The sequence below is a fragment of the Bubalus kerabau genome, chromosome 9 (assembly GCF_029407905.1).
Source record: "Bubalus kerabau isolate K-KA32 ecotype Philippines breed swamp buffalo chromosome 9, PCC_UOA_SB_1v2, whole genome shotgun sequence".
NCBI lineage: Eukaryota > Metazoa > Chordata > Mammalia > Artiodactyla > Bovidae > Bubalus > Bubalus kerabau.
Window position 1 is genome coordinate 58,134,325 of NC_073632.1, and position 19,826 is coordinate 58,154,150.

The following is a 19,826-nucleotide window of genomic DNA, read 5'->3' on the forward strand; positions in this document are numbered from 1 at the left end:
CATTGGAGAAGGAAATGGCAACCCACTCCAGTGTTCTTGCCTGGAGAATCCCAGGGACAGGGGAGCCTGGTGGGCTGCCATCTATGGGGTCACACAGAGTCGAACATGACTGAAGTGACTTAGCAGCAGTAGCAGCAGATATGATGCTAATAATTTGCAAATGAGGAAATATTAATGGTGCAAGAAAAAGGAGGGGACAACTGCTGAGTTAATTGAGTTAAATCAGAATGGTTGATAATATATCCCTGAAAACTTGTAGCGTATTGGGAGATAGGCTCAACAATTCAATCCCTAATGCTATTCCACCTCACCAGGCTTCTTTTTATGCTTGTGCTCAGTTGCTCAGTCTTGTCTGATTCTTTGTGTCCCAATGGACTATAGCTAATTAGGCTCCACTGTCCATGGGATTTTCCAGGCAAGAATACTGGAGTGGGTTGCCATTTCTAGTGTAGGTTAAAAGGGAAAAGGTGACAGAAGCAATGTCCCCCTTTCATCTTGGTCCTCTCAGGCCTCTTCTTGGAAGTCAGAGGGGTTGACCCTATCACCTGTAGTCCCTCTGCTGCAGGCAGGGAGGCCTGCAGGACCTGCTTGGCCCACCAGCTCTCCTGCAAGCAGCCTTGGGGGCCCAGAAATTTGGGTAACCAGGATCTAAATGGGGTTTTAGATGCATTCATATAAAGAGAGTTTTTAAAAATATTTATTTCTTTGGCTGCACTGGGTCATAGTAGGGGCACTCAGGATCTTCAATCTTCATTGTGGTTTGACGGCTCTTAGCTGTGGCATGTGGGATCTAGTTTTCTAACCAGGGATCAAACTCAGGCCCCCTGCCTGGGGAGCTCAGAATCTTAGCCAATGGACCACCTGGGAAGTCCCAATATAAAGAGTTTTGATTCTGGGTCTGAAACCAAGACAGTTTATGGTCTAGTTTGAATTCATCATTTCCTCTGAGTAATCATTAATTTTTCTCCCAAATCTTGCTGAATTCCCAACCTTTAACACAGCTTTACGAAAACACTGCCATTACTTAGTTATTAGGCAACTGCTAAAAACCATTTGTATTGTGGTTCATGAAGCCGAGGATCTCAGAACCAAAGAGACATCTAGGGCTTCCAGGTCCCAATCTTCATATACCTTTATAAAGTAAAATCTGTGCATGTGTGTGTGTGTGTGTGTGTGTGTGTGTGTGTGTAATGAAACAAATAGGTCTCTTCTAGGTTCTCGGTTACTGAATTAAATAAAATCCCACAAGATATCTTGAATTTATACTTACTGGAACAGGTAGCCATCTGAGAGATACAGGTTCTTACTTATGTTCCCTTCTTCATTTCTCTACTCTCAGTTCAGTTCAGCTCAGTCACTCAGTTGTGTCTGACTCTTTGCAACCCCATGAACAGCAGCACGCTAGGCCTCCCTGTCCATCACCAACTGCCGGAGTCCACCCAAACCCATGTCCATTGAGTCGGTGATGCCATTCAACCATCTCATCCTCTGTCATCCCCTTCTCCTCCTGCCCTCAATCTTTCCCAGCATCACGGTCTTTTCAAATGAGTCAGCTCTTCACATCAGGTGGCCAAAGTAGTGGAGTTTCAGGTTCAACATCAGTCTTTCCAATGAACACCCAGGACTGATCTCCTTTAGGATGAACTGGTTGGATCTCCTTGCAGTCCAAGGGACTCTCAAGAGTCTTCTCCAATACCACAGTTCAAAAGCATCAATTCTTTGGCACTCAGCTTTCTTTATAGTCCAACTCTCACATCCATACATGACCACTGGAAAAAACCATAGCCTTGACTAGATGGACCTTTGTTGACAAAGTAATGTCTCTACTATATGCTGTCTAGGTTGGTCATAACTTTCCTTCCAAGGGGCAAGCGTCTTTTAATTTCATGGCTGCAGTCACCATCTGCAGTGATTTTGGAGCCCAGAAAAATAAAACCAGCCACTGTTTCTACTGTTTCCCCATCTATTTGCCATGAAGTGATGGGACCAGAGGCCATGATCTTAGTTTTCTGAATGTTGAGCCAACATCTTTAAGCCAACTTTTTCACCCTCCTCTTTCACTTTCATCAAGAGGCTCTTTAATTCTTCTTCACTTTCTGCGCTAAGGGTGGTGTCATCTGCATATCTGAGGTTATTGATATTTCTCCTGGTAATCTTGATTCCAGCTTGTGCTTCTTCCAGCCCAGCATTTCTCATGATGTTCCTCTATTCTAGGTACATCTAATCTTCTTTGGTCTCAATATTTTATGGTCCAAAAGAGATACTTCCTTTCTCATTATAACATATAAATTATACCAAAAATGGGGGAACCCCATGCAAAGTCACTTTAAAGTCATGAAAGAGCAGGCATAAATTCAGGGAAGGTTATTATATCCAATAATATCCTTCTGTAGAAACACCTCAAGATCTTGGCATGTTTAAGAGAAAAAAAAAGGCTTAACTTGAAAACAACTGAAATATCTAAAGAGTTATAAAAAGTGAGCAAATGTTTATTTAGTAATAAGAATACTGAAGATACAAGCTACATTTTCTTGAATTTTATTCCATTTTAAGGAACCATAGCTACTCAGTCAAGACTAAATTACCCAGATATCCAAAACTGTTTTTTGAATTATTCTTGTTTAATGGCTGGATAGTATTACCCTCAAAATTCTAATTCTGAATGTTTTACATAATGAAGATGATGAGGATGGAGAATTTACTAAACTCCACAAATTTACAAAGAAAGTAAATTCAGTATGTGTATACTGAATTTGACCTCTGAAACCATTCTTACCTCTTTCATACTGTCTATATAATGAAGAATGAATTTTCAAGGCTTCTTTGTTATTAGAATGGAAGGCCAAGGAGATAACATATGAAAAAGAAGAGTAAATATTGTTTGATCTCAAGGAGAAAGTTACACCCTCTTCCCAGCTGAAAAAAAATCTGTGAACTAAGGATGGTTGTGATTTATTCAAAGCACTAACCTATTCTCAGCACCCAAGATAATAAACATGGGAGAAAATTAAAATTAAGAATGTTATCAATTTATTAATAAGTTTATTACCAAATAAACTTAAGACTAAAGATATTTGGATCTGTCTAACTGAAATATTCATTTTAAAAGAAGGTATTTGCAGAACATGGTGTTACTTAGAAGAGGAAAGACTTTTCATTCTCAGCATGGTAAACTTATTCTTTCAAAACACATTTTGAGTTAGGCAGTACTTTCTGTTTTGCTTGGTAGAATTGTTCCATGTGAGATCAAGGAAGGTTTAGCTTAAATATATAAATTTTAAAGAACCCATGTTTCAACTATTGAAAAGTCCCACCCTAAGGAAAGTTTCTGCCCAGCTTTTTAAGCATAGGCAGTTAGACTCCTTTATCAAAGGATAAAGAAATGTGGGGTGTTTGAATAAGTTGACAATATCTGTAATCTAAATGTGAGATGTGGGTATTTTGCTTTGCTGCTTCTTCTTGCAATTTGGGCAAGATATTTGAAATAGAAGAAAGAAAATTGCTGGGAGAAGATTTATAAAGGGGGACCAGTTTATATTTGCTGTTTTAACTAATTTTTCTAACTAATATTTCCCCTCCTGTGCTTGCAACTAATTTAACTTTAAGCATTGGTTGGTCTTTTAAAAACTGGTTACAAACTTGTGACAAAATTGCAACTCTTAGAAAATATTAATACATTCAGTCAATTCTACATTCTGGGGATAACAAACGTTGCGGTGAATGCTGGAATCTTAAAAAGATTTTTCTGTCTGGAGCAATGCATTTAGCCGGATTTCCGGTGACTAAATGGGTCATCTCCAACAAGAAATGATTGATTGCTCGGGGCATGAGATTCTACTCTATTCCATCAAAGTGACGTTCAGGTGCAGAAAGCTCCACACATGTGACAAGCAGAAGTGAGAAAGGAATGAAATGTGAGACACCATCCATCTCCCCATGTGGTCCTTCAGCCCCCTGGAAAAACTGACCTCCGGCGTCGCAGAAAACGGAGGAAGGAAGCCCAGGCAGAGAGAGCAAGGTTGGGGATCTTTGAGGGTTCGGCCGAGGCCTGCCCCATGCCGCCGAGGAAGGACGTCCCAAGTGCTGGTGACCCGAAGAGCTCCACGGGACAGCCGGACTCAGGCGCAGAAGAGCGCGAGGTCTGGCCTCTGCCCTACGGCAGGCGCCCCGGGGAGAAGGAGGGCCCGGGTCTCCTCGGGTGCTTGGAAGCGTTGGGGCACTGGATTCCTTTGGCTCTCCTCCTGGGATTGGACCCACTGGCGAGCCAGGCTGTTTTCCTGTGCAGACGGAGAGAAAAAGTTCCCCCTAGACCTCGTGGGACCTATACCTCTCTCTTCCCGTGCATGTCTCATGCCGCCCTCACACCTTCTTAGTGGTGAGCTTGCGTCGCGGTGGCCCGGGAACTACGAGCTCCTGGAAAGCAGGACGCGTGACTACAAAGTGCCGGGTTCCTGGAGCTGCGGGCAGAGGGCCGGCGGAGCAGGGCGGCTGGTCTTGCTGGCCCGATTCTCTCCCTGCGTGAACTTCACCAGATGCTCACGCCCCACGTCCTGCTCCGCGCCCGGGCCCCACCTTCTCCCAAGCCTCCAGCGCCGCTAACCTGCAGAATGCAGGGCAAAGTTAGTCGGGCCTTGGGGCCCCAAGACCGTGCAGCTCAAGGAAAGCTCAAAGAGGTTGGGGGCTGGGGCGGGGGAGGGTACGTGGGTACCAAAATCGGAGCGAGGCCGGGGCAGCCATGACTGTACTGGGCTGGCATGGGACTCCCAAGGCAGGAAGCCTTTTATAATAATTTCTTTAAATGCTTTTTACTTTTAAAGACATACATGATAATAAAAGAGAAGGAGGAGCTCACATTTGTCAGCCAAAGTTAGAGTAATCAGCCTTTTGGCCTGAGCATCCTAGGTTAAGTCTTGCATCACTGTCCATGACAGATAATGAGCACTTACTGTGCGGCAGCTCTACTGATGCTTGACACGCATCATGCTAAACCCACGCAGGCCCTTCAAATGTGATCTTTCCCCACGTTTTCAGGAACACTGCAAGGTAACTGTTCATAGATGGTTTTCAAAAAGTCTGGAGAGCTTAGTGACCATTACAAAGGCATGATCTCGCACAGAAAAAGGTTGTACAATTCCACCTGCATGTCTGGAGTCAGATCTAGGTTTTGAAACTTAGGGAAAAAATGGACCAAAGTCAAAGGCTTGGTGCTGCCTGTGGAAAGACCAGGAAGACTCCAAAGGCCATTTCTATCATGGTTATTGTTCACTTAAAAAAAAAAAAAAAAGCTTGAAAATTATTTCCATTTAGTCAAAGAATTACAACTACAGCTGAATACACCCGTAGTTTATTTCATATCCTAAGGAAATACAGAAAATCGGTCAAACAGTGATTGTGAAAGGTAATGAGTGGTTTCCTGTGCCGGTAGTGAGTAGCCAGCATGGGTCTGTGTATTGGAAAGCACAAGAAAGCATGCTTACCATGAAGGAAGACTTTACTTTTGGAAATGTTTGTAGGTGAAAATGTTGAAATTGTGAGATGAAGTCTAGCATTATCCTCAAGGAAGACACGGAACAAGAGGATACAGATGCAATAATATTCCCCGTATAAGTTGAACTCTTCTTCTAGTAATCCTGCCTCCCACCCCCACCCCCAAATTCACTACACTACAGTGGCAGCTGACAGTGTTTGGGGTTGTCGGGGAGAGGTAATCGAGCTTCAGAGCTCTTTGCTTAAATAAAAATTGATTAGTAGATTCCCGAGGGTCCGAGGATGGGCACGTTGGCAAAAAGCTGGGAGGAGAGGGAGACTCGCACACTGCCCAGCTTTCCGCTGCTTCTACTGCCGTTACTGTCGCCCTGCCAGCTCCAACGCGGCAGCCGCGCTCCCATCTCCAGAGCTCTTGCAGCTGTTTCAGGGTTTAAGACAGGAGGAATTTCAAGTCCCTGAGCACTGAGAGTTTCCCTGGCTCCAGCTAAACCTGGCTGGGAGAGAAAACAACACAGCCGCAATTTGACCCTGCCCGAACCGAAGTGAAAGCACCTCTTGCAACCACTCCCCCATCCTCCTCCCCCAACACACACACACGGTTCTCGTTGGGGGAAGATGCAGGAGCTGCCCTACAGGCTGCGCCCCACACACTTCCCCCCGCTGGGGCAGGTGAAGTCTCAGTGAAGAATTTGGAGATTGTTTCGACCCCGCTGCTGTTCTGGCCCGCAGCCGGCGGGTGGGGGCGTATCGCTCCCTGGAGTCCCGCAGGCCTGAGCCGCAGCTGGGCCGACGCTGGGAAGACAGGTGTGTGCTGTCCAACCCCGGAGCACCGGGAAGCGTCTGGGAACGAGATAGGAACGCCCGGGGGCTAGTCCGTCGGGAGGAATCATCTGGCATTCAAACAGCTCCCGGGTCTGTTGCTGCAGATTGGTCCGCGCCGCGAGACCCAGAGGAGAGCCAGGCCAGACCCGGCAGACGCGCACGCCACCCAGCGCCGCCTGGCGCAGGTCTCAGCCCGGCGTTCCTTCCCTCTATTAGGCAGAACGCTTAGCGCGTCTGTTTTTGTTCTCTAGTGTGGGCCTCCACAGGAACCGCAGTGCGGTCCTTATCTCCCTTTTCTCAGCTCCTGGAGCGGTACCCGGCACACAGAAGTTCAGTAAAATAATGGTTCATTCATTTAACAAGTATTTGTTGAGCGCTCACTATGTGTCGATGTGCCAAGTAAGGATACAGAAGTGAGCAACACAGACAAGGCATCTGGCCTCAGCAAGGTTATTTCCAGTTGGTCGAATTAATGAAAAAAGGATCGTATCAAGAGCAGCTGCAGCAAAGATTCTGCCTCTGAACAACCTTTCCATTGATCACCTCAAAAAGGAGATAAAACTAGAACCATCCCCTCCCTCTTAGGGTCTCTAGGGATGATTGAAGAGATCTTCTTTAATGTATTCTGTGGGCAAATTAACCTACTTTCTTGTATTTAGTGCTAAGGTCTTTATCTTTGCCTCCTCCAGAACTTGTATATTGAAACCTAATGTCCAGTGTGATGGGTGGAGCCTTAAGAAAGTGGTAGGTCATAAGGGTGGAGCTCTCCTGAATGGAGCTGGTGCTCTTATAAAAGACACTCTAGAGACCACCTTCCCCTTCTGCCATGTGAAGACACAGAGAAAAACTGCCTATGACCCAAGAAAAGGGTTCTCAACAGACATAATTCTGTCTGTAGTCTTGATCATGGACTTCTCAGATTCTAGAACTGCAAGAAATAAATGTTTTGTTTTTAGGCCACCCAGTTTATGGTATTTTGTTACAGCAGCCCAAATGGACTAAGAATTTCAGTGTATTTTCCATACTGAAGACAGAGCTCTGTCTTTAAGTTTTAAACAAAATCTATCATTTTAGTCTCAAGGAAGAAAACTCAAAGAAGACAAAGAATAAATAAGGTGAATAAAAAGGGAGATGAGTATTCAAGCAGTCCAATGATTAGAAACAAACAAAAAGAATGGTGGGGTTAATTTACACCAAGTCTCATTTTCCCTTCTCACAAAGAAATATTTTGAATTTAAGTCATGTGAACTAGGGGCTTCCCTGGTGGCTCAGACAGTAAAAAATCTGCCTGCAGTGCAGGAAACCAGGGTTCAATCCCTGGGTCTGGAAGATCTCCTGGAGAAAGGAATGGCTACCCACTCCAGTATTCTTGCTTGGAGAATTCCATGGACAGAGGAGTCTGGCGGGCTACAGTCCATGGGGTCGCAGAGTCGGATGCAACTGAGCAACACACACATGTGAACTATCCACTGTTTGTTTGTTTTTTTAAACATAAATCAAGATCTGCCAAGTAAAGGAATTAGAATCATAAAATAAGTACATCCTGATAACCTTGCCCTGAAAGGCAAGTCATTATTTGATAATACTCAGTACTCTCCTCCCTCTTAAGCTGCTTTAGCTTTGAAAAGACCTGCTGGTCTGTGTTCTGTGCGTAAGTCTTATTTATAAAGGAGACTGAGTGACAACACAGAGAGGTCAGTGCCACTGCAAGAAAAGTTTAACGTTTCTCACAATTCTCCTAGAAACAAAAGGGACAGCTCATCACACAGCCACAGAACAAACACCAGATTTTGATCATGAAGAAAAGGCAGGAGTGTGCAATATGTTTAGGCCAGACTTTTTATTAGGGTTCCTATGGGAAAGGTAAGGCCGGGCAGCGTGAACAATTTAGGAATGGCTAGTTTGAAGAGTGTCCTTGAGTTTTAGGCTATAGCTGAAATGGGAGAAAGCATTTCAGGACACAGCCAAGCATAGGCTTTTCTGTTTTGGCACAGAAAGAATTCAGCAAGAGGCAGTGACAGGTAAGGAAAAAGTTTAGTAGTGTAGGGAAGCATATGAGATTTACAAGCAGGCAGGTGAGGGAGTGCTGCCCAAGAGCTTAGTGGGCTACAGTTTTACAGTCAAAGGAAAAGTGAGGAGGTGGAGAAGACCAGCTTGCTCATTCTTAAGTAGATATCACGCTCTATCATTAGTTCCCCCTCCACATCAGGTGGGGAAGTGTTCTTGTCCCTACATGGTCAAAATGGGGATTGTCATGGCACAATCAAAATAAGCAAAAAAGTGGTGACATATACTAAAATATGGTAAATCATCTCAGGTTTCCATATAATGTCACCTTTTCCTTGTATTTTTGTTTTTAGTGTATGCCGAGGAGCATGTCCTAGGAATCATTAACTTACTGCCCTTGCTGGGCAGGATATGGGTCTCATTCCACCATTGTTTTATTGCTTTGGGCCATAACTTATGGCCCTGGCATGGTTTTGTTAAGCAAACATGCTTTCTTGAGTGATCCTTAACTTACGGGGGTCTATCATACATTTTTTTTCTTTTTCAAAAATAATATTTACTTATTTACCTATTTGGCTGTGCTGGGTCTTAGTTCCAGCACGTATTATAGATCTTCAGTTGCAGTATGTGGAATCTTTAGTTGCACCATGCAAACTCTTAGTGATGGCATGTAAGATCCACTTCCCTGACAGGGATCAAACCTAGGCTTTCTGCTTTGGAAATTCAGAGTCTTAGCCACTGGACCACCAGGGAAGTCCCATCCCATACTTTTTTCTTTACTTATGTTTCCCTAGTGGGATTACTTATTAAATTGCTGTACTTTGTCCCTTTATTCTGTTCCTATGATGGGGTGGTCCCTATTGCCTGGCACCTAACCCTGTGGTGATTAAGGCAGAGGAATATGGGCCAGATAGCAAAGGTATGATGGCTCTGGATTCATCAGTTTATATATCAAGGGCATACGTCTTGTTGGATCCTTTGCACTCCCTAAGAATTAGCTAGCCCTGATGGAACAGTCTCTCCCCAGCCACAAAGATTATGTAAGATGTCAAAATGTCATACAGAAAAATTTTAAATATGATTAATGCAACTGGGGTAAGAAGAAGGGGCAGAAGTTTCCTGTGGTCTTTTGAAGAGTTTGCCCCTGTGATCTGGGCAGCATACTTTCTTCTCTTAGGTGCCAGAAAATTACTTTGGAAACTGATTGGTTTGGGTGAAGGAGAGATGGAATCAAATGATAAATGCCAAAGAATAGGTTCAGAGAAGTAGAATCCAATGAAAGGATGAAATTATCAGCCAGACTTATGGTGGGCTGTTGAGCTAGGTTTACACCATAATCAATTCAGTCAGTATAGCAGAGGTTAAATGGACTTCTTGAGCTTAGAATTTGAGACTGTAAAGCCTTTCATTTGTTCAACAAATCACGTTTTCCAAAGATCACCTCCATATATTGTCTGACATTGGAAAGCAGGCCCAGCTGGTATTGTTATTCTGACTTTACTTGTATTTTTCATGGTAAAGACTGCTTTATTGATGGCAGTTAGTTCAAGTCAATAAATACTGATCCCCAAAGAACTCAGTTGTGTATCAGATTTACTGGTCCACAGAGAGCTAAATGGAATTGAACCAACTGATTGCTGGGAAGATAAACTGAAGTCAATCCTGCTTTTTGGGAAATGAAACTACAGCCAGCTGATATATGGCATATGCTGTTCCACCAACTGTAAGAACCATGGTGGCTCTATACAGGAGGGCATCAGCTATCCTACCCTTCAGGTGCACTGGAATTCCATTATCCTCCTGAAACAGCTTTTGTTTTGCTGGAACCTTATTTTCAAACTGCCTGCGTAAAGCAGTACTTATGGTCCTCTTAGTAATCTGATGTAGAGACAAAAGATTCCGTAGCATCTTGGCTCAGCTACTACTCACCAACCATGACAACTGACCACCAAGAACCATTATTCTGACTTTGAAGCTGAGCCTCAGACAAGTAATTTGTCCAAGGCCACATAGTAACTAGTGAATAGAAGAGCCCTTGTTAGTATCTGGGTCTGTTGTTCTATTCAGTGCTCTGCCCACTATTCATGAACAGTATAGTTCTGTTTCAACAAGGACATTTAAAAATCATAAGTATTTATTGAGGAATCATTAGTAAAGTGTTCAGTACTATGTGAGGGCCTGTGGGAGTGTGATATTTGCTGGTCCTTAGATTGCCGGGAGAAATATCAATAACCTCAGATATGCAGATAACACCACCCTTATGGCAGAAAGTGAAGAGGAACTAAAAAGCCTCTTGATGAAAGTGAAAGTGGAGAGTGAAAAAGTTGGCTTAAAGCTCAACATTCAGAAAACGAATATCATGGCATCCGGTCCCATCACTTCATGGGAAATAGATGGGGAACCAGTGTCAGACTTTATTTTTCTGGGCTCCAAAATCACTGTAGATGTTGACTGCAGCCATGAAATTAAAAGACACTTACTCCTTGGAAGGAAAGTTATGACCAACCTAGATAGCATATTCAAAAGCAGAGACATTACTTTGCCAACAAAGGTCCGTCTCGTCAAGGCTATGGTTTTTCCAGTGGTCATGTATGGATGTGAGTGTTGGACTGTGAAGAAGGCTGAGCACTGAAGAATTGATGCTTTTGAACTGTGGTGTTGGAGAAGACTCTTGAGAGTCCCTTGGACTGCAAGGAGATCCAACCAGTCCATTCTGAAGGAGATCAGCCCTGGGATTTCTTTGGAAGGAATGATGCTAGAGCTGAAACTCCAGTACTTTGGCCACCTCATGTGAAGAGTTGACTCATTGGAAAAGACTCTGATGCTGGGAGGGATTGGGGGCAGGAGGAGAAGGGGACGACAGAGGATGAGATGGCTGGATGGCATCACTGACTCGATGGACGTGAGTCTGAGTGAACTCTGGGAGTTGGTGATGGACAGGGAGGCCTAGCATGCTGCGATTCATGGGGTCACAAAGAGTTGGACACGACTGAGAGACTGAATTGAACTGAACTGAATATGTTCAGTGTTGACAAGTACTTGGTTTGTCCCTTCTTGGCACTATTGATATAATACAGAAGTCATACCCACTCCAGACACGCAGACTGGTGTTGCCTTCTGGCTCCACCATACTACATTTATAGACCTGAGCTGGTTGTTTAACTTTTCAGCCTATTTACTTATCCATAAAAAGAGCCTAGTAATACCACTTAATAGGCATGTCAATAGGATTAGGTAAAATATATACATGTAAGTATTATTAACTATAGTTTTGGGTAGCTGAATTTGATTTCACGAGATAGAAGATCAAGAATTGATTACCCAGCAGTTGAATGGGATTTTTTTTTAAATGTGAATATTCACAAATTTTCATGTTATCCTTGCACAGGGACCATGCTAATCTCTATATCATTCCAATTTTAGTATATGTGCTGCTGAAGCAAGCACTAAATAAGGATTTCTGTATTAAAAATTGTGCATTTAGAAGACTGCTCATATTAAAAATGTTTCTAATCATTATTAAATGTACAATGTGTAATGAGAGAGCATTAGAGTATGAACTCACCAAATTCAAGTATTTTACAATATTGTGTTAATTTCTACTGAACAAAAACAACACATGTATATATATGTGTGTCTTAGTCGCTCAGTTGTGTCTGACTTTTTGCGACCCCATGGACTGTAGCCCACTAGGTTTCTCTGTCCATGGCATTCTCCAGACAAGAATACTGGAGTTCATAGCCTTCCCTTCTCCAGGGGATCTTTCTGACCCAGGTATCGAACTTGGGTCTCCTGCATTGCAGGTAGATTCTTTCCTGTCTGATCCACCAAGGAAGCCCTATATACATACACCTATATACATTCTTTTAAAATATTTGTTTATATTTTTATTCATTTATATAAATATATTTTATATTCTTTCCCACTATGATTTATCACAAGGAAAACTTTTAAATCAGATTATACAAGGCATTTCTCTTACTGGCCATGGATCCCTGAATCTCTTGCCCCCAGTGTTGCCTTAATCATCTCTTATTAAATAAATAGCTCCCATAAGATCATTTAAAGTTTTTCACTATGCTCTGTATTCCATGATTTCCTCCCTTGTATCACATTAGAGAGGAAAAAGAAAAAGTAAAATACAGTAATGTTTTTCTTTCTCCATTTTTTCCTATCCCCATTTATCCATTGGTTTATAATTAACATAAAAATCATTTTTCAAGTTCAGTTCCAGAGGATGAGATGATTGGATGGCATCAGCAACTCAGTGGACATAAGTTTGAGCAAACTAAAGGAGATAGTGAAGGACAGGGAAGCCTGGCATGCTGTAGTCCATGATGTCATAAAAAGTCAGACACGACCTAGCGACTGAGTAACAACAAGTTCAGTTCCAACCATTTTTCTAAGTTGCAAATTTAAAGAGATCATGCTATTTCCCCCCTTTTCAGCATTTTAAAGTCTTTGAAAAGTTTTGAGGCTGTTTCCTCAAAGAATATATAAAAAGTATAATTTATGCTTCCTGATTTCAACTCACAGATAGTTTTTATTCAATTTTCTGAGAAAAACAAATAAAATCAGTGTGGTTTAATGTGATGGAAGTGTCTAGCTGAGAATTTCAACAACAGAACTTATTTTGGAGAGCTTCCCAGAGTAAATAACACTACAGAGAGTCAGTACCAGATTGGCCATTTCCTCTTGCCCTGGGACACCCTGTGCTTATAGAGCGTGCTTACCATATTTTGTCCTAATCCTTCTTCTCTCTCCTTGTTAGTTAGGATGATCTTGTCTGTGGGTATTAGAAATGGCAACTGAAAGTTATTTAAACAATAAAGGGACATTATTTTCACATAACAGGAAGTCTGGAGGCAGTTTTTTGAGGGTGGGTTAATTCCACAATGAACCAGTTTTTTTCCCCTGTCTTTTAGTTTTGTCATTCTCAGCCTGACTGCCTTGTCCTCATAATCATAACACACCCGTCTCACCACATATATCACAGACAGAAGTTTCTCAGGCTTGGCACTATTGGCACTTTGGGATAGATAATTCAGTGTTTTTGCACGTACAGCATCGCAGGATATTTAACAGCATCCCTGGCCTCCACCTAATAGATGCCCTTAGCACCCACCTCATAGTTGTGACAAGCAAAAACATCTGCTGCTGCTGCTAAGTCGCTTCAGTCGTGTCCAACTCTGTGCGACCCCATAGACGGCAGCCCACCAGGCTCCTCCGTCCATGGGATTTTCCAGTTAAGAGTGCTGGAGTGGGGTGCCATTGCCTTCTCCGATATAATGAGCTAAACAGAGTTAAACAGAGTTAATTCTCTGATCTCTAACTCTAATTCATTACCATAGAGTTCAGTCTATCCTTTCTCTGTTGATTATCTGTAACTTCTTTATTTGATAGTAAGAAATCTGGCTCCCATTAGCTACTATCCATTTACTTATTTGTTCAACCTCAGCATACATGCAAAGCATATTCAGAATTGTTAGCCAATATTCTTATGAAAAATGAATGTACAAACCAGAGTACAATGTTTCTACAGTTCTTTTTGTTTTTAACTTTACAGTCTCCAGTGGAGTACATTTTTAGTCAGAATGTTAATACAGAAAGAGAGCCCACAAAAATTTTTGCCCAAGAATCCATATCTTAGCAGCAGCCTTGTTCTATCTCACTAATTCCATTACAACTTTGTGTGCATATTCTTCCAGTTTTTCCTTGTTCAAACTTAAATACATATACAGCCATATAAATACATGTATATATACATTAGTTCTACAGAAGATTTTGGTCTGGAAGTAAAGCTTGAGAAATACAATGTTTTAGGAACCCTCCTGATCCCCATCCCCGCCACAAGTAAACTCTAAAACAGTCAAGGTTAAGGATCATCCTCTTAGCCAGTCATGGTAATTCTAATCAGGACTGCCCCTAGCTGTATGGTGTGGAATCCCTGAAAAATATTTTTTTGTGAGTGACCTGTACATATATGAATAAACCAGAATAGCAATGGTGAATGAAATAGAGTGGAAGCTAAGTTCAAAGTTCACTATGTAAAGAAAAGCTGAAGAGCACAAAAATTAGTTACAGTGAGCAGAGACTATGAAGTAGACACAGAATGGGGGGAACTACACAGGCTAGCCGGAAACAAGAAAACGTACAGAAAGAAGTATGCCTCCATGAAAAGATGCTCAAGTTTGCTAATTATTAGAGAAACTACTGCAGTGAAGTACCACCTCACACCAGTCAGAATGGCCATCATTAAAATGTCTACAAATAAAATATGCTGGAGAGGGTGTGAAGAAAAGGGAACCCTCCTACACTGTTGGTGGGAATGTAAGTTGGTGAAGCCATGATGGAAAACAGTACAGAGGTTCCTCAGAAAACTGAAAATAGAATTACCATATGACCCAGCAATGCCACTCCTTGGCATATATCCAGACAAAATTTAAAAAGATACAATTAAAAAAATTTTAAAAGATATAATTTAAAAAGATACAGGCACTCCTATGTTCATAGCAGCACTATTCACAACAGCCAAGACGCGGAAACAACCTAAATGTCTATCAACAGATAAATGGATGAAGAAGATGTGGTCCATATTTACAATGGAGTACTACTCAGCCATAAAAAGAATAAAATATCTGCAGCAACATGGTTGCAACTAGAGACTGTCATGTTAAGTGATGTAAGTTAGAGAAAGACAAATACTATATGATGTCACTTACATGTGGAATCTAAAATATAACACAAATGAACCTATCTATGAAACAGAAACAGATTCTGTTGCCAAGGGGGATGGAGCCGGGGAGGAGGATTTAGTGGGAGATTGGGGTTAGCAGATGTAAGCTATTACATATAGAGTGGATAAACAACATGGTCCTACTGTATAGCAGAGGGAAATATATTCAATATCCTATAATAAACCATAATGTAAAAGTATTTTTTAAAAAAGAAGGTATGTATATGTATAACTAAATCACTCTGCTGTACAGCAGAAATTAACATAAATTGTAAATCACTTATATTTCAACTTTTTAAGCAAGTCTAAAATGAAACCTAGTTCAAAAAGATAATTAAAAAAAGAAGTATGCCTCAATCTTGCATAGTTTTCTAGTTACAGTTCTATTGTCAATTCATGTGTCTTTGTATTGTGAACTGTACATTTCTGAAAGGAACATTAGCAATCAAAAGAGTCTAATTAAAACACACAAATTTGAAAAAAAGAATGAATGAAAAGATTCATTCATTGAAGGAAATTAGCCAGTGTTCCAGGAGTAAAGGATGTGATGGGAGCAATTAGGAGAGCCTTTCAGTCCACAGCCAGACTGTGAGATCCATTCTGAGTATGAGTTTGAAAAATATATTAAAGTCAGATTTCAATCATTTGGGAAGACTTCTGAGACAGATGGATTTCTTCAGAGTCTTACAATCTGGCTTTTATTCTCACAGATTCAGAAACCTGAGCTGCCAGTCTACCAAGTCTAGACCATCTCTTAGGTGTGGACACACATTAACCAAACACACAGAAATTCATATGTTAAAAAGCCAGTATAAATTTGTTAATCTATGAGGATAATAATAATTGCCAAATTGACCAAATACTTTTGTTCACTACTCAGAGCATTATGTTTCTATAGGCAAATCCATGTGAAAAGCCAAATTATTACTGGAGGATTACTTAGTAAGTACACAGTTAAAAATCAGTAGGAGCCAGGGCTATTAAGCTATATCACTCTGAGGCATCACTTCCATTCTAAGACCATACCTGTTGAAGAGCCTAGATACTTAAGTCCATGAGCCAGAGCCATTGAATAATTGGAAGGCATTACAGAAGTCAGAATAGCGCACCCCATCCAAAGATGTCCACATCCTAATCCTCAACACCTGTGAATAAGTTAGGTCTAGGGTCCTCCACCCCATGTTATGAACCAGGCACACAATAGGAGGTGAGTGGGTGGGGCAGCGATCAAATCTTGAGTTTCAGGGCAAGGGAAAATTGAGTCTGAAGATGGAGTTGAGGTTGCTAATAGGTTGAATTTAAAATAAAGAATCCAGCTTATTCAGCTGCACCCAACGTAGTAATCACAGAGTATTTTAAATGCAGAAAAGGGAGGCAGAAGAGTCACTGTCAGAATGATGCTATGTGAGTCAATTGGCCATTGCTGGCTTTGAAAATGAAAGGGGGCTGTGAGCCAAGGGATGTGGGCACCTTTAGAAGTTGGAAAAGACAAGAAAAAATTCTCCTCTAGAGCTTTTAGGCAGGAACACAGTCCTGGTGACTCTGTGACTTTAGCCCCAGTGAGAGACCCATGAATTCAGGACTTCTGACCATCAGAACTGTAAAATATAGTAAATGTGTGCTGTTTCACATCACCAAGTTTATGGTCATTTGTTATAGCAATAGTAAACTCAAACACACATCTTGCCAAATTTGATCTTTCTGACCTCCATTTATATATTTCAGAAATTTCCCTTCCTTAAATACCTTCTTTCTTAAGCAAAATAATACAGTAACTTGGTGTAAACTTTTAGTTAAAATCACAGTTCAGACAGGCTTCTGTAATTGGTTCACACTGCCTAGACTTAGGATGTTTATTATTTAGACATTTTTTTGTTCTGGAGGATCTTCTTGGGAATGTTCTGTTTCTTGGTCCTGGGTGTAGGGTAAGGGAGTTAGAGAAGGGGAGGTTCGGAAAAAGGAGACCAGCACTTTACAGGAACAGATCACCTTTAATAAGGCGAGAAGGGGCAGCAGTCAGATTAGTGAGCTACTGTACTAACCCAAGAAAAGAGTAAGTGTATACAGGCTGCTGCTGCTGCTAAGTCACTTCAGTCGTGTCCGACTCTGTGCAACCCCACAGACAGCAGCCCACCAGGCTCCTCCATCCCAGGGATTCTCCAGGCAAGAACACTGGAGTGGGTTGCCATTTCTTTCTCCAGTGCATGAAAGTGAAAAGTGAAAGTGAAGTCGCTCAGTCGTGTCCAACTCTTCGTGACCCCATGGACTGCAGCTTACCAGGCTCCTCTGTCCATGGGATTTTCCAGGCAAGAACACTGGAGTGGGTTGCCATTTCCTTCTCCAATATACAGGCATATATGTGGAAATCTACTGTCTTAAGGGGGCCTGTTCTTCTCCAAGGTTGTTCAGTTATCTCTTAAATGGCTGGGGCAAGGAATTCTGGAGATCAGCCAGAGGCTGGGACCAGCTGGGAGGTGGGCGTAATCAACCTTACAGTAAATTTTTTTTCTTTTGGTGTGAGAGTTCTTTGTTTTGCATAGAATGGTGGGGAGGACCCGGAGGGGAGTTTTGAGCTGTGTTACTTTCCTTCACTGGGATTCTTCAGACTGACTTAATATCAGTGAGTTCAAATTATATGCATAGTAAGGACTGAGAAAGAATATTCCTAAACTTATAAAGGAAGTTTAAGTATCAGAGGAAAAAAAAATGCCAGCAAACTACATGGCTCATTACCTTTTGCATCCAGATAAGCTGAGGTATTTAGACTTTTTAACAGCTTTTGTAAGTTGCTGCATTCCACCAGAGATATCCTAAACTAGTTTTTCAATTCAGTTCATTTCAGTCGCTCAATCGTGTCCAACTCCTTGTGACCCCATGAATCACAGCACACCAGGCCTCCCTGTCCATCACCAACTCCTGGAGTTCACTCAAACTCATGTCCATTGAGTCAGTGATGCCATCCAGCCGTCTCATCCTCTGTCATCCCCTTCTCCTCCTGCCCCCAATCCCTCCCAGCATCAGGGTCTTTTCCAACGAGTCAACTCTTCGCATGAGGTGGCCAAAGTATTGGAGTTTCAGCTTCAGCATCAGTCCTTCCAATGAACACCCAGGACTGATCTCCTTTAGGATGGATTGGTTGGATCTCCCTGCAGTCCAAGGGACTCTCAAGAGTCTTCTCCACCCCCCCCCCCCAAAAAAAGAGTCTTCTCCAATACCACAGTTCAAAAGCATCAATTCTTTGGCGCTCAGCTTTCTTCACAGTCCAACTCTCACATCCATACATGACCACTGGAAAAACCATAGCCTTGACTAGACAGACCTTTGTTGGCAAAGTAATATCTTTGCTTTTCAATATACTACCTAGGTTGGTCATAACTTTCCTTTCAAGGAGTAAGCGTCTTTTAATTTCATGGCTGCAATCACCATCTGCACCATTTGATTTTGACCAAAATCAAATCCCTTATGATTATACAGTGGAAGTGAGAAATAGATCTAAGGGACTACATCTGATAGACAGAGTGCCTGATGAACTATGGACAGAGGTTCGTGACATTGTACAGGAGACAGGGATCAAGACCATCCCCATGGAAAAGAAATGCAAAAAAGCAAAATGGCTGTCTGGGGAGGCCTTACAAATAGCTGTGAAAAGAAGAGAAGCGAAAAGCAAAGGAGAAAAGGAAAGATATATGCATCTGAATGCAGAGTTCTAAAGAATAGCAAGGAGAGATAAGAAAGCCTTAGCAATCAATGCAAAGAAATAGAGGAAAACAACAGAATGGGAAAGACTAGAGATCTCTCCAAGAAAATTAGAGATACCAAAGGAACATTTCATGCAAAGATGGGCTCGATAAAGGACAGAAATGGTATGGACCTAACAGAAGCAGAAGATATTAAGAAGAGGTGGCAAGAGTACACAGAAGAACTGTAAAAAAAGATCTTCACGACTCAGATAATCACGATGGTGTGATCACTCACCTAGACCCAGACATTCTGGAATGTGAAGTCAAGTGGGCCTTAGAAAGCATCACTACAAACAAAGCTAGCGGAGGTGATGGAATTCCAGTTGAGCTCTTTTAGATCCTGAAAGATGATGCTGTGAAAGTACTGCACTCAATATGCCAGCAAATTTGGAAAACTCAGCAGTGGTCACAGGACTGGAAAAGGTCAGTTTTCATTCCAATCCCAAAGAAATGCAATGCCAAAGAATGCTCAAACTACTGCACAATTGTACTCATCTCCCATGCTAGTAATGCTCAAAATTCTCCAAGCCAGGCTTCAGCAGTACATGAACCGTGAACTTCCAGATGTTCAAGCTGGTTTTAGAAAAGGCAGAGGAACCAGAGATCAAATTGCCAACATCTGCTGGATCATGGAAAAAGCAAGCGAGTTCCAGAAAAACATCTATTTCTGCTTTATTGACTATGCCAAAGCCTTTGACTGTGTGGATCACCACACACTGTGGAAAATTCTGAAAGAGATGGGAATACCAGATCACCTGACCTACCTGTCTCTTGAGAAACCTATATGCAGGTCAGGAAGCAACAGTTAGAACTGGACATGGAACAACAGACTGGTTCCAAATAGGAAAAGGAGTATGTCAAGGCTTGCTTACTTAACTTCTATGCAGAGTACATCATGAGAAACGCTGGGCTGGAAGAAGCACAAGCTGGAATCAAGATTGCTGGGAGAAATATCAATAACCTCAGACATGCAGATGATACCACCCTTATGGCAGAAAGTGAAGAGGGACTAACAAGCCTCTTGATGAAAGTGA

General features: G+C 42.0%; 1 protein-coding gene and 1 non-coding gene across 2 annotated transcripts; both read right to left on the bottom strand.

The window, feature by feature from the left end:
* Window positions 1–9,873: 9,873 nt before the first annotated feature.
* Window positions 9,874–10,410, bottom strand: LOC129660023 (cytochrome c oxidase subunit 7A2, mitochondrial-like). Its single transcript, XM_055591473.1, has one exon. It carries the CDS (start codon window positions 10,222–10,224, stop codon window positions 9,973–9,975), a length of 252 nt encoding a protein of 83 aa, XP_055447448.1. The 5' UTR covers window positions 10,225–10,410; the 3' UTR covers window positions 9,874–9,972.
* A 1,249-nt stretch (window positions 10,411–11,659) lies between these two features.
* On the bottom strand, window positions 11,660–11,763 carry LOC129620301 (U6 spliceosomal RNA). The gene has a single exon (XR_008698488.1). It is a non-coding gene; the product is annotated as a U6 spliceosomal RNA (small nuclear RNA).
* Between the last annotated feature and the right edge of the window lie 8,063 nt (window positions 11,764–19,826).

Bases quoted from the DNA above. Each gene is read 5' to 3' on its own strand.
- LOC129660023 (XM_055591473.1), bottom strand. From the start codon at position 10,224: ATGCTACGGAATCTTTTGTCTCTACATCAGATTACTAAGAGGACCATA.